Source organism: Salmo salar, chromosome 10 (assembly GCF_965601325.2).
Source record: "Salmo salar chromosome 10, fSalSal1, whole genome shotgun sequence".
NCBI classification, from domain to species: Eukaryota; Metazoa; Chordata; class Actinopteri; order Salmoniformes; family Salmonidae; genus Salmo; species Salmo salar.
Genome location: NC_138300.1, coordinates 110,395,978 through 110,409,360, shown reverse-complemented (window position 1 = coordinate 110,409,360; position 13,383 = coordinate 110,395,978). Strand labels below are relative to the sequence as shown.

At 39.6% G+C, this 13,383-nt stretch overlaps 2 protein-coding genes across 4 annotated transcripts in view; one reads left to right on the top strand and one right to left on the bottom strand.

Moving 5' to 3' along the window:
- The first annotated feature begins 1,960 nt into the window (after positions 1–1,960).
- Positions 1,961–6,409, top strand: dbx1b (developing brain homeobox 1b). The gene is made up of 4 exons (XM_014125534.3): positions 1,961–2,472; positions 2,693–2,797; positions 5,715–5,917; positions 6,086–6,409. Exons 1-4 carry the CDS (start codon positions 2,106–2,108, stop codon positions 6,401–6,403), a joined length of 993 nt encoding a protein of 330 aa, XP_013981009.1. The 5' UTR covers positions 1,961–2,105; the 3' UTR covers positions 6,404–6,409.
- A 1,018-nt stretch (positions 6,410–7,427) lies between these two features.
- nav2b (neuron navigator 2b) overlaps positions 7,428–13,383 on the bottom strand; it is a 94,478-nt gene continuing 88,522 nt past the window's right edge. For all 3 annotated transcript variants that reach the window (XM_045688407.2, XM_045688408.2, XM_082957371.1), the window contains exons 29-31: positions 13,221–13,339; positions 9,781–9,984; positions 7,428–9,514 (exon numbers count right to left, since the gene is read on the bottom strand). In XM_045688407.2, the coding sequence (XP_045544363.2) occupies positions 9,380–9,514; positions 9,781–9,984; positions 13,221–13,339 (458 nt within the window). In that variant the 3' untranslated portion in view covers positions 7,428–9,379. The remainder of the gene's footprint in view (positions 9,515–9,780; positions 9,985–13,220; positions 13,340–13,383) is intronic.

Here is a 13,383-nt window from a genome sequence, read left to right as displayed (position 1 = left end):
GCAACCTATCCTAAAAGTTTTTGCTTTGACATAGGCCTGCCTACTAGGCTACAATAAAATGAACCCATGTGTAGCGCTGCATGGGTCTGACCTAGCCCTCTAAACAATGCTTATACGGTTTAAATGGCAGATACAGTGGAAAAAAACTTACGGAGCTTGTAAAAAAATAAAAATAAAAAACAATCGGTAACACTATTTTAAGGGTCCATAATAAACCATTTATAAGGCATTTACAAACAGTTTGTTCACCATTTATTAATCCTTACTCCCACATTTGTAAATGTTAGTAAGCTAGTTATTCACATAGGCCTATGTCAATGTATATATATTTAAATCCTGTGTTGTGTGCTTATTTTTTATCAGGTACTACTGGAATGTCTACAAATGGCATGCCCATATTTTGTTGAGCAATTTCACTGATCGCTCAAAACATTTATAAAGTATTTATAAAGTATAAATAGCGTTAGCTTTAGATTAGGGACTCAAAAAAATACTTTACTAATGATTAATAAAGGATTTATAAATGTTGGAGTAATGATTAATAAATAGTTAACACACACTTTATAAATGCCTTAAATGGTTTGTTACGGAACCTTAAAATAAAGCGTTACCAAAAAAATCATGCCCTAAACTTTTAAAATTATGATAATAATAATAATACTAGTTTAATGACATCAATGTGAACTATAGTTGTCATACCACCAGGTTTATTTATGTTTTATTATTAGGCCTACATAACTAGGCCTATCATTCTTTTTTTATGAAATGTCTTAAAGTCACATGGTTCATTCTCAAACCTTAGGCTAAATAGCATTATAAGTGACTGTTAAAATACATTAGGCATCTAATTGCAAGTAGGCCCATTGCGGATTTTTCTGCCCTGTTTTGGTCTTTCAAGAAATAGGACACACATTTCCAAGGCACACACTGACACACAACAGTTATTTTGAATAAATGTAGTCATTAAATTCAAAACCGTTTTATCTATTGGTGTCTTACAGCACAAATGCACTTAAAGAATGAGACTCTAACCGCCCATTGAAATCAAACTGAATAATACGATTTTTTAGAAAGATTTGTGTCAGGGTAAGAAAGAAAAAACAGCTGAGGGTGACAGTTACTTCATGGATAAGTGGATAAGAGCGCAATGGCCAGAGCTGCACATTATTTTCAGCGGGACCAGCGACATGAAATGGGATCTCTCAGATTCACAGTTTTTAACACACCAGTTAAATATTCTGACATTAAAGCCTGTCTGATTTTCACAGAGAAAAACAGACTGGTACAGACGACATATTGTGCTCATAATATCCTACCCAATAGGCTATGCTACAAAAAAAAATTCAACTCCGTTTCAATGAGCTACGAGGGAAAATGGTCATACAAAACAACAAGCCTAATAATAATAATAATAATAACAACAACACTAGCCTAATTACAACAATATTCTGAATACAAGTGAATGCGGATAATATTTATAAATAATTACAATTATGGCATTTAACAATCAACTTTGGTGGTCATGTAAATTGTCTCACATTGCATCCTAATAGAAATTAGGCAATCACCATATTCTCACAGTTCCTCCCACAAGCCCGAAACTAACGACATTATGCTGTTATGTGCTCAAATGAATTTAATAGACACTTTTTTATAAACCCTCTATTCACAGACAAACGTTGTTGGAGTCCTTTAAAAAATAACCTTTAATTAGTCTCTGTGTGTTGCCACCGTTATCACAGTGAAAACTATACCAAGAAGTGGTCAGTGTGCAAAATTGATGACTACACTTTCTTTGTTAAAAGGACATTGTCTAGCGCTTGCTTATGAAGTCTAATCCAATCATAAATTGCTTCTTCGAACCAATCAGCAGGCACTGAATTTCCCCTGAAAGAAACTCACGTCGAGAACTTTGTTGAACTTCATTGTTTGACTGTCAGTTTCGAAAAGGCTTTGCTAACGGTCCACTATAAAAAGCTTCTTCTAAATGGAATGGTCAGAAGAGAACTGTGAGTCTTTCCACTTGGATCCTATAGGCGACGGAAACTCATTCAGTGAGAAAGGGCTCTTTACAATTACTTTTCCTTATCCACCCAAAAGGAGCAATGATGTTCCCTAGTGCACTTGCGGCTCCCGATATGTACCCCAGACTACTTCGACCGCCTGCGGCTCACTCTCTGCCCCAGTCCTTGCATTCAGCGTTCGCCGCCCACTCAAGCTTTTTGGTGGAGGACCTGTTGCGGATCAGCCGGCCAGTGAGCTACTTGCACCGGACGATCCCGTTACCCAGCGTGTCTCCCCCGGGATCAGGAGCCACCACGCTGACCTGCAGTCACCACACTGACCAAGCTGTCATCACCACTTCAGCACAGACAAGAACGGGTTCTCCTCAGAACTCACTCTCCATCAACAACGACCCTAACTATCTGAAGTTTGGAGTTACTGCCATCCTAGCACCAGAAACGAGAAACGGTGAGATTATTGGGAATGTATAGGCTAATATAAACTTCATTATTTAGCATTTACAAACAGGACACCTGTTACGCAGGGATTTGAATTTGTGTAATGCATGGATCGAGATTATGAGGGTAGTGTCACAATATTTTAGGCCTATATGATTTGACAAAACGAAATGAGTCATGTAAATGTAAATGTAATTTAATTCAATGTTTTCTTTCATTTTGAATCACAGCATCGCGTACACCTTCAATGCATCATGCCATGCACGGGAAAACCTTCCCTCTGCCATATTTTGACGGATCGTTTCATCCCTTCCTCAGAGCATCCTATTTTCCAGGTAAATCCACTTAATAATCCGATGTCATGCTCCATGTATTCAGCTGATGTCGTTGTGCCTTAAAACAATCTGCCATTGACTAGTTGAATCTAGAGGCAATACAACCGTTAGTTCAGAGGTTGGAAGCCGAAGAACATCGTGGAATCAGTCTCGCCAATTTGATGCCCTATTTAGCAGAGGCAGGGACTGCTGACATTTTGCACCGGTTCCCCTAATCTACAAATTAGCCGCAATTGTCATGGTCTAAATTTGAGGCGGATCCCCTCTCACAAGGAAGCTGCTTGCGTCTCTTCATTGCTTCTCTTTCCCACCGAGCCAGTGCACTTAGTTACTGATAACTCACAAAGCTTTCAGCACCATGACTAATTGGTCAGCTCCCTCCGGCAGCCACACACATGCTGCTGATAGGCATTTACCAGTCATGGACTAATTCCCCATTAGGGGCTATTCATTATTTCAATATTCTCACAAGACCACATAGAGGGTTATGCATGTTTATGGATCATGCTGACGTGAGAAATCTAAAGTTAGCTAACAATACAGTGGCTTGCGAAAGTATTCACCCCCTTGGCATTTTTCCTATTTTGTTGCCTTACAACCTGGAACCTGGTTTGTATCATTTGATTTACACAACATGCCTACCACTTTGAAGATGCAATTTTGTTTTATTGTGAAACAAACAAGAAATAAGACAGTCAAAGTCAATACTATGTAGAGCCACCTTTTGCAGCAATTACAGCTGCAAGTCTCTTGGGGTATGTCTCCATAAGCTTGGCACATCTAGCCACTGGGATTTTTGCCAATTCTTCAAGGCAAAACTGCTCCAGCTCCTTCAAGTTGGATGGGTTCCGCTGGTGTACAGCAATTTTTAAGTCATACCACAGATTCTCAATTGGATTGAGGTCTGGGCTTTGACTAGGCCATTCCAAGACATTTAAATGTTTCCCCTTAATCCACTCGAGTGTTGCTTTAGCAGTATGCGTAGGGTCATTGTCCAGCTGGAAGGTGAACCTCCACCCCAGTCTCAAATCTCTGGAAGACTGAAACAGGTTTCCCTCAAGAATTTCCCTGTATTTAGCACCATCCATCATTCCTTCAATTCTGACCAGTTTCCCAGTCCCTGGCGATGAAAAATATCCCCACAGCATAATGCTGCCACCACCATGCTTCACTGTGGGGATGGTTTTCTCGGGGTGATGAGAGGTGTTGGGTTTGCACCAGACATAGCATTTTCCTTGATGGCCAAAAATCTAAATTTTAGTCTGATCTGACCAGAGTACCTTCTTCCATAAGTTTGGGGAGTCTCCCACATGCCTTTTGCTGAACACCAAACGTGTTTGCATATTTTTTTCTTCAAGCAATGGCTTTTTCTGGCTACTCTTCTGTAAAGCCCAGCTCTGTGGAGTGTACGGATTAAAGTGGTCCTCTGGACAGATACTCCAATCTCCGCTGTGGAGCTTTGCAGCTCCTTCAAGGTTATCTTTGGTCTCTTTGTTGTCTCTCTGATTAATGCCCTCCTTGCCTGGTCTGTGAGTTTTGGTGGGTGGCCCTCTCTTGGCAGGTTTGTTGTGGTGCCATATTCTTTCCATTTTTTAATAATGGATTTAATGATGTTCCGTGTGATGTTCAAAGTTCCTGATATTTTTTTATAACGCAACCCTGATCTGTACTTCTCCACAACTTTGTTCCTGACCTGTTTGGAGAGCTCCTTGGTCTTCATGGTGCCGCTTGCTTGGTGGTACCCCTTGCTTAGTGGTGTTGCAGACTCTAGGGCCTTTCAGAACAGGTGTGTATATATACTGAGATCATGTGACAGATCATGTGACACTTAGATTGCACACAGGTGGACTTTATTTAACTAATTATGTGACTTCTGAAGGTAATTGGTGGCACCAGATCTTATTTAGGGGCTTCATAGCAAAGGGGGTGAATACATATGCACGCACCACTTTACCGTTTTTTTATATATTTTTTTAACAAGTCATTTTTGTAATTTCACTTCACCAATTTGGACTATTTTGTGTATGTCCATTAAATGAAATCTAAACAAAAATCTGTTTAAATTACAGGTTTTAATGCAACAAAATAGGAAAAACGCCAAGGGGGATGAATACTTTTTCAAGGCACTGTAGATAGCACAGTAGCCTGGAGTCGTGCAAGTAAAATCTAATGATAGGCTACGGGCCCGTCTAATGCTACAGTGCTCTCTGTTATACAGTATATTTCAAGATTAAGAATATAGGCTTATTATTTCCCGAAGTTATAGTGAATTCACACATAAATTGTCTTTCGAATAGCCAACAATAAAGACGATGAAAATAATCTAAAATGGATAAGGTGCAGATCTGGATTTAGAGACAGATTCTTTTGAGAGCAACAAAACAACTTCAGCCTCATAGCTTTTCGTATTTAATGAAAAGGATGTGTGGCAAAAATAGGGCCCAGCCATCAGTATTCTCCAAATGATCTTGGCATGCAGACAGTTGTGATTAGTTTGAAAGTGTAGATCTCTTTTGTTGCAGTAATATATGGCTTTAGCGGCCTGTCCTAAGCCTTTTTTCAGTTAGTTCATTACTACACAATTACCGTTCACGCTTCATTAGCTACTCTATCTTTCATTGGGGCTTTCAAAAGGGATACTCTGCCTTTTTACCATACCAATGCTATAAGGGACCAAGCAATGTGCTAATTAGCTGCTTCGTGCCAATTCACTCAAACGGACTGCATTTCGGATCTTAAAGAGAGACTTTGGTTTAAACTACGAAATAATTATCTTATATGCACCTTTAACCCCTCCACCCACTCGCTGAAGAAAAGGCCAGGCTAGCCTACTTTCACATTCACTTAGCCTATGTGTGTATTTTCTTGACTGACATGATGCAATGCTAATGGTATGTTGTTTTGAAAAATATTTTAGCATCGTCTTCAGTGGTTCCTATCCCTGGTACCTTTTCATGGCCGCTGGCTGCAAGAGGAAAGCCCAGGAGGGGGATGCTCCGACGGGCAGTGTTCTCTGATGTCCAGCGCAAAGCCCTGGAGAAAATGTTTCAGAAACAGAAATACATCAGCAAACCAGACAGAAAGAAGCTGGCTGCAAAACTTGGGCTAAAAGACTCACAGGTAAAAAATAAAAAGTGAATAGTAATTTAGGCCCAGATCAATACAAAACATAATCTTAATATAGGCTAGGCCTATTTTGGGATTATTACTGGTATGTTATACTACTGTTATTAGAATCAACCATTAGGCCTATTAGATAGCCTAATAATATTTCATGTATTTTTCAAGGTGAAAATATGGTTCCAAAACCGAAGAATGAAATGGCGCAATTCCAAAGAGAGGGAGTTGTTGTCGTCCGGAGGTTGCCGGGAACAAACCCTTCCAACTAAAATGAACCCCCACCCAGACCTCAGTGACGTCGGGAAGAAGTCCTGCGAGGAGGAGGTGGATGCGTTCAGGCGGGACAGCCCGCGCTCAGCCTTCTGCCACTCTCCATCAGAGCGCGAACTTTTGAACAGTGTGGAGTCGCACCTCTCTTCGCCTTCCAACTCCAGCAAGCACTCCGACTTCTCAGAATCAGAGGATGAAGAGATTACAGTGTCTTAGTTGTGCATCACACATACATTATGCTTATATAAAGTTGTTTAAACACATACTGTATATTGTCACATATATTGTATATAGACATTATTACCCAAATGAGACCCATGCATTCTTTAATTTGAACACATAGCCTATTTGTCTGTGATATAACCAATTCTCCTATATGTTAAATGTAGGGGGTCATATTGGTTGTGGCAGATATTTGGTACTTATCGAGCAAATTTGACGTATTTTTGCAGCTTTTACCCTTTGTACCATATTTTGTACAATATTTTGTAAAGGGCATTTTATACCAAGTGGATTATACCTGACTACAATGCTATTACATTAGATGCAATGTCTTTAATCTATGTTCAATGTATAACTTAAAAATACATATATTATTTGTATGCTTTGTTTAAATGTTTGTATTTTGAGAGTATTTTTTTCAAATAAAACTAGAAAATGTAAAGAACAACTTCTGCTTTCTTGACAATGGTCCAACAAAACACAATAACACTTAATAAATAATTACTGAATGTCAATAGGATTCATTATATTTCAACTACAAAAAGAAGACAATGATAGATGAGGTGTGTCACTGCTGTTCTAATATGAAAGACAGGTCAGTATGAAAGAACGCATTGTCTTCCATTGTCTTAAAACTGACAATGAAAAAGTGCAGTCACTGTGGCCCTCCATTCTGGTTGTACACATTTCTACTGTACAGATGGCAGGTATAGGGGTATACAGGGGTATAGACCGGAGGACATACCAGTCACATAGGTAGCCTAAATAATGACAGAAAATTACATAGGTAGCCTAAACAATGACAGAAAATTACATAGGTAGCCTAAACAATGACAGAAAATTACATAGGTAGCGTAAATAATAACAGAAAATTGAGACAATGGAACTGGGCTTAACACACTGAACATTGCTGAACAATATTTAAAACCACATGAGGTCAAATAAAACTTTTTGCATTTAAAATAACTTACACTGATTTAGAGGATTTCTCTGAATACAAAAAAAATGAAAAGTACAGTATCGTGACCAGATTTATTCTCACAGTTTTATGATATTTCACATCTATTATTGACAACATACAATCTATAGAGTAAACCAAACTGTACACAAATTACTACTCTCTATTTCTGTACAAGATTTCTAGAAAATGGTTTCAAAACGTGGTATTCATATAAAATATTTACATCTTTACATAAAAAAATGTACATAAGCAAAATGTACATATCAAATAATTATTAAAAACTAGATCCAATAGCACACCTTTTTCACAACATTCCAACATCCAAACTTTGTGGGAAAAATAAAATAAAAACAAACATTTTCTATTTGTGCTTGCATCACCCTTTACAATTCAGAAAGATATGGTAGTGAAAATACAAACCTCACAAAAATATTCACAGATCAATGAACTTACAATACAACTCTTGACAATACGTAAAAATGGAAGTGAATTTTTGTTTTGGCTTTAGTCTAAAATCCCAAATGAAATTTGCATAGCATTTGTTTCCAAGAACACTCAGAGGATGAACAGCAACAACACTGGCAGATAATGGGGACCTTGTGAGGGGGAGCAACAAAAGTGCTACCTTGTAGCCACTCTGAAAAAACTCAATTTTATGAGGGAATAAATCCTAGTCACTCCAATACAGCAACACTGAGGATCCCATTAACACTTGATGCAAATGGCCCTGGCGCTAATTCTCCAGAGTGAACGACTAGACACGCCAGCCTCTGTCTCAAAGCCATGCAGTCGCTCTGATCCTTTTCTAGACTGGGACCTTTCAGATGTGGGTCTACATGTCCAAAGTGCCTCTATAAGAGAAACACTGGGTTGAAACATTTCATGCAGGGATTGCGCTCCGTTTTGAGCTGAACAAAAGACAAACAAGCACTGTTGGGATACTGTTTGAAACGCTCATGAGGTAATATATAAAAAACATTTTCTGTCAATAAGTTCACATTTTCCCAAGCAGAGCACCAAAATCCTATATGTATCACTGATTTAAAAAAAATCCCTAACAAAAGCCTAGACCTATTTTCCACCCGCTAGGTGCACAGAAAGGATGTGTTTTCATCAAAGTCTGAACAAGCTAGCAGCCAGCACCTAAACTCTGCACAGACTATAGAAATCATGTTCATTAAAGGCATGCTACCGTTGTTAGAAAAGTAGCAAGGCATCATTTGAAAGTTAAGCATAAAAAATATGTCCACCATGGTGTGTGCCTCTTCACTAAGAAAATGCACACAGGTCAAGCTCTATGCAGCTGAGTGAATGTATATCCAGTTATTGCTACTCAGTTTGAACCACATAAGCTATAGCCTAGGTTAGGTCACAGTCAAGGCAACCGGTTTGACGTCTCATAAGCTCTGTCATTTATTTATATAGTTGACTGTCTTTGCCTGTGATTGTAAACAGACTCATAATAAACACTGGAAATAGTAGAGTACTGAGTTGAAATTATTCAGGTTATTGAACTTTGACTGGGATTTTCATCTTGGGTTACCAGCACCCAGTATGGCCCAAGGCTATTAAATTCCAGTCCTGGAGGGGCAAAACATTTATTTATTTTTTGTTTCTACCTGGTAGTTAATTGTATTCAAGTGGTTTCCAGATCTGAATTAGAAGGAAAGGATAAAAAAACAGAAGTATTTCATCCCTTCAGGACCGGAATTTGATAGCCCTGTAAGGCCTACACTCTTAGGAAAAAAAGGTGCCATCTAGAACCTAAAAGTGTTCTTCGGTTGTCCCCATAGGAGAACCCTTTGAAGAACCCTTTTTGGAAAGTAGTGAGTTCCAACTATTATGTAATATGTCTGCCTAAAGATATGAAATCACAGAGGTCCAAATTCTAACTTCAAATACATAACCTCATATCAGTCTCCCATTGATGTCAATGGATGATTAACACAAAGGTATCTCAAGTTAGGATGTGTCCCAGCCACAGTGAGTATTATCTGACCCAGTGAGTCTCATAGTGTGGACTCCAGTGATAAGTCCAGCACGGTGTTGTCATGGTGATCCTGGTTGCTGTTGGAGTCGCTGTCGTAGCTCTGAGTGCTGGCGGAGCAGTGGGCCGCTTCCTTTAGCTTCATCAGCATGTTCATCTGTGGAGATTAGAGGTCAGAGGTCAGATAGGTTGTCACCTACATAAAGACACCGATGCTAACCATAAAAGCATCAATAGGACAGTAGATAGTCTTTAAAAGCACCGTAATGAACGACTTTGATCTTGGATACAAACATCAAGTGAAACCTTTATCCATACAGACCACTGGTAACAGACTTTCTTGAATATTTCCAAATCGAACTGATATTTGGGATAAAGATTGTCAGAAAGGCTATCATGAGGTAGGGATTATAATTCACTTACCAGGGGGTCTTCGTTAGTGTCTCCCTGGGGAAGCTGCTTGCTGGGACAGCCGTCTTTGGAGATGGAGTATCCATCGAATCCCACGTCCACTGGCCGGAGCTTCAGCAGCTGGGTCCATTCGTGCTGCAGGGGGCTGGCTGCCCAGGGATAGCTCTCCATCACCCACTGTGCTGGGTCCTCCCATGGAGCTCTCCTCCCATACAGCTAGGAGACAGACAGGTCGACAGACAGAGACGACTCGGTTAGAATCATGCGATGAGTGATTTTCCTTAAAAACAGTATATATACACAGTACCAGTCAAAAGTTAGGACACACCTACTCCTTCAAGGGTTTTTCTTTATTTGTACTATTTCCTACATTGTAGAATAATAGTAAAGACATCAAAACTACGAAATAACACATATGGAATCATGTAGTAACCAAAAAAGTGTTAACCTGTTATGGCTAGGGGGCAGTATTTTCACGGCTGGATAAAAAACGTACCCGATTTAATCTGGTTACTACTCCTGCCCAGTAACTAGCATATGCATATAATTATTGGCTTTGGATAGAAAACACGCCAAAGTTTCTAAAACTGTTTGAATGGTGTCTGTGAGTATAACAGAACTCAAATGGCAGGTCAAAACCTGAGAGATTCCTTTACAGGAAGTGGCCTGTCTGACCATTTCTTGAACTTCTTTGCCATCTCTATCTTTTACAAAGGATCTCTGCTCTAACGTGACACTTCCTACGTCTTCCATGGGCGCTCAGAGCCCGGGAAAAAGCTGAATTTTGTCATCCCAGCCCCAGGCTGAAACACATTATCGCCTTTCTCAAGTGGCCGATCAAGGGACTGTGGGCTTAGGTGCGTGCCCTGGCTGCCCCCGTCTTTGTGATTTTTCCTCTGTTTGCCGAAAAGGAGATTCCCGGTCGGAATATTATCGCTTTTTTACGAGATAAATTGCATAAAAATTGATTTTAAACAGCGGTTGACATGCTTCGAAGTACGGTAATGGAATATGTAGAATTTTTTTGTCACGAATTGCGCCATGCGCGCGACCCTGATTTACCATTTCGGATAGTGTCTGGGACGCACGAACAAAACGCCGCTATTCGGATATAACGATGGATTATTTTGGACCAAACCAACATTTGTTATTGAAGTAGCAGTCCTGGGAGTGCATTCTGACGAAGACAACAAAAGGTAATCAAACTTTTATAATAGTAAATCTGATTTTGGTGAAGGCTAAACTTGCCGGGTGTCTAAATAGCTAGCCCATGATGGCTGGGCTATGTACTTAGAATATTGCACAATGTGCTTTCACCAAAAAGCTATTTTAAAATCGGACATATCGAGTGCATAGAGGAGTTCTGTATCTATAATTCTTAAAATAATTGTTATGCTTTTTGTGAACGTTTATCGTGAGTAATTTAGTAAATTGTTAGCAAATTCCCCGGAAGTTTGCGGGGGGTATGCTAGTTCTGAACGTCACATGCTAATGTAAAAAGCTGTTTTTTTATATAAATATGAACTTGATTGAACAAAACATGCATGTATTGTTTAACATAATGTCCTAGGTGTGTCATCTGATGAAGATCATCAAAGGTTAGTGCTGCATTTAGCTGTCTTCTGGGTTTTTGTGACATTATATGCTAGCTTGAAAAATGGGTGTCTGATTATTTCTGGCTTGGTACTCTGCTGACATAATCTAATGTTTTGCTTTCGCTGTAAAGCCTTTTTGAAATCGGACAGTGTGGTTAGATAAAGGAGAGTCTTGTCTTTAAAATGCTGTGAAATAGTCATATGTTTGAAAAATTGAAGTTTTTATATTTTTGAGGAATTTGTAATTCGCGCCACGCCTATCATTGGATATTGGAGCAGGTGTTCCGCTAGCGGAACGTCTAGATGTAAGAGGTTAAACAAAAAAATATATTTTAGATTCTTCAAATAGACACCCTTTGCCTTGATGATAGCTTTGCACGCTTTTGGCATTCTCTCAACCAGCTTCACCTGGAATGCTTTTCCAACAGTCTTGAAGGAGTTCCCACATATGCGGAGCACTTGTTGGCTGCTTTTCCTTCACTCTACGGTCCAACTCATCCCAAACCATCTCAATTGGGTTGAGATAGGTTGATTGTGGAGGCCAGGTCATCTGATGCAGCACTTCATCACTCTCTTTTTTGGTCAAATAGCCCTTACATAGCCTGGAGGTGTGTTGGGTCATTGTCCTGTTGAACAACAAATTAAAGTCCCACTAAGCCCAAACCAGATGGGATGGCGTATTGCTGCATAATGCTATGGTAGCCATGCTGGTTAAGTGTGCCTTGAACTTTAAATAAATCACTGACAGTATCACCAGCAAAGCACCCCCACACCATCACACCACCTCCTCCATGCTTCACGGTGGGAACCACACATGCAGAGATCATCCATTCACCTATTCTGCGTCTCACAAAGACACAGCGGTTGGAACCAAAAATATCACATTTGGATTCATTAGACCAAAGGATAGATTTCCACAGGTCTAATGTCCATTCTTGTGTTTCTTGGCCCAAGCAAGTCTCTTCTTATTATTGGTGTCCTTTAGTTGTGGTTTCTTTGCAGAAATTCGACCATGAAGGGCTGATTCACGCAGTCAGTTGAGATGTGTCTGTTACTTGAACTCTGTGAAGCATTTATTTGGGCTGCAATTTCTGAGGCTGGTAACTCGAATGAACATATCCTCTGCAGCAGAGGTAACTCTGGGTCATGCTTTCCTGTTGTGGTCCTCATTGAGAGCCAGTTTCATCATAGCGCTTGATGGTTTTTGCTACTGCACTTGAAGAAACTTTCAAAGTTCTTGACATTTTCCAGATTGCCTGACCTTCATGTCTTAAAGTAATGATGGACTGTACTTTCGCTTTGCTTATTTGAGCTGTTCTTGCCATAATATCTTCTGTATACCACCCCTACCTTGTCACAACATAACTGACTGGCTCAAACGCATTAAGAAGGAAAGAAATTCCACAAATTAACTTTTAACAAGGCACACCTGTTAATTGAAATGCATTCAATGAAGCTGGTTGAGAGAATGCCAAGAGTGTGCAAAGCTGTCATCAAGGCAAAGGGTGGCTACTTTGAAGAATCTCAAATATAAAATATATTTTGATTTGTTTAACACTCTTTTGGTTACTACATGATTCCATATGTGTTATTTCATAGATTTGATGTCTTCACTATTATTCTACAATGTAGAAAATAGTAAAATAAAGAAAAACCTTTGAATGAGTAGGTAGGTCTAAACTTTGACTGGTACTATATATATATATATATATGTGTGTGTGGGGGGCTTATTATATACATGCATGTATTGCATCTCTCTGTGTAGGTGTGTTAGTTACTAACCATCATTCAAAGGCCTTGTTCTACTGCAAATATGAATTGATGCCACATTTCCAGCGTTATGTCATTTTACAGTACCTGTAGCCCCTCTCGGATAGCCTCCAGCATGTAGGGAATGATGGAATAGTTCCACAGATCTGTGAACCACACTCTGGATCCCTCCACATCCATGGGGCAGGACAGGAAGAGGCGGGGCCCTGGGAGGAAGATAGAGAGACACATGTCAACAAAACATCTATTT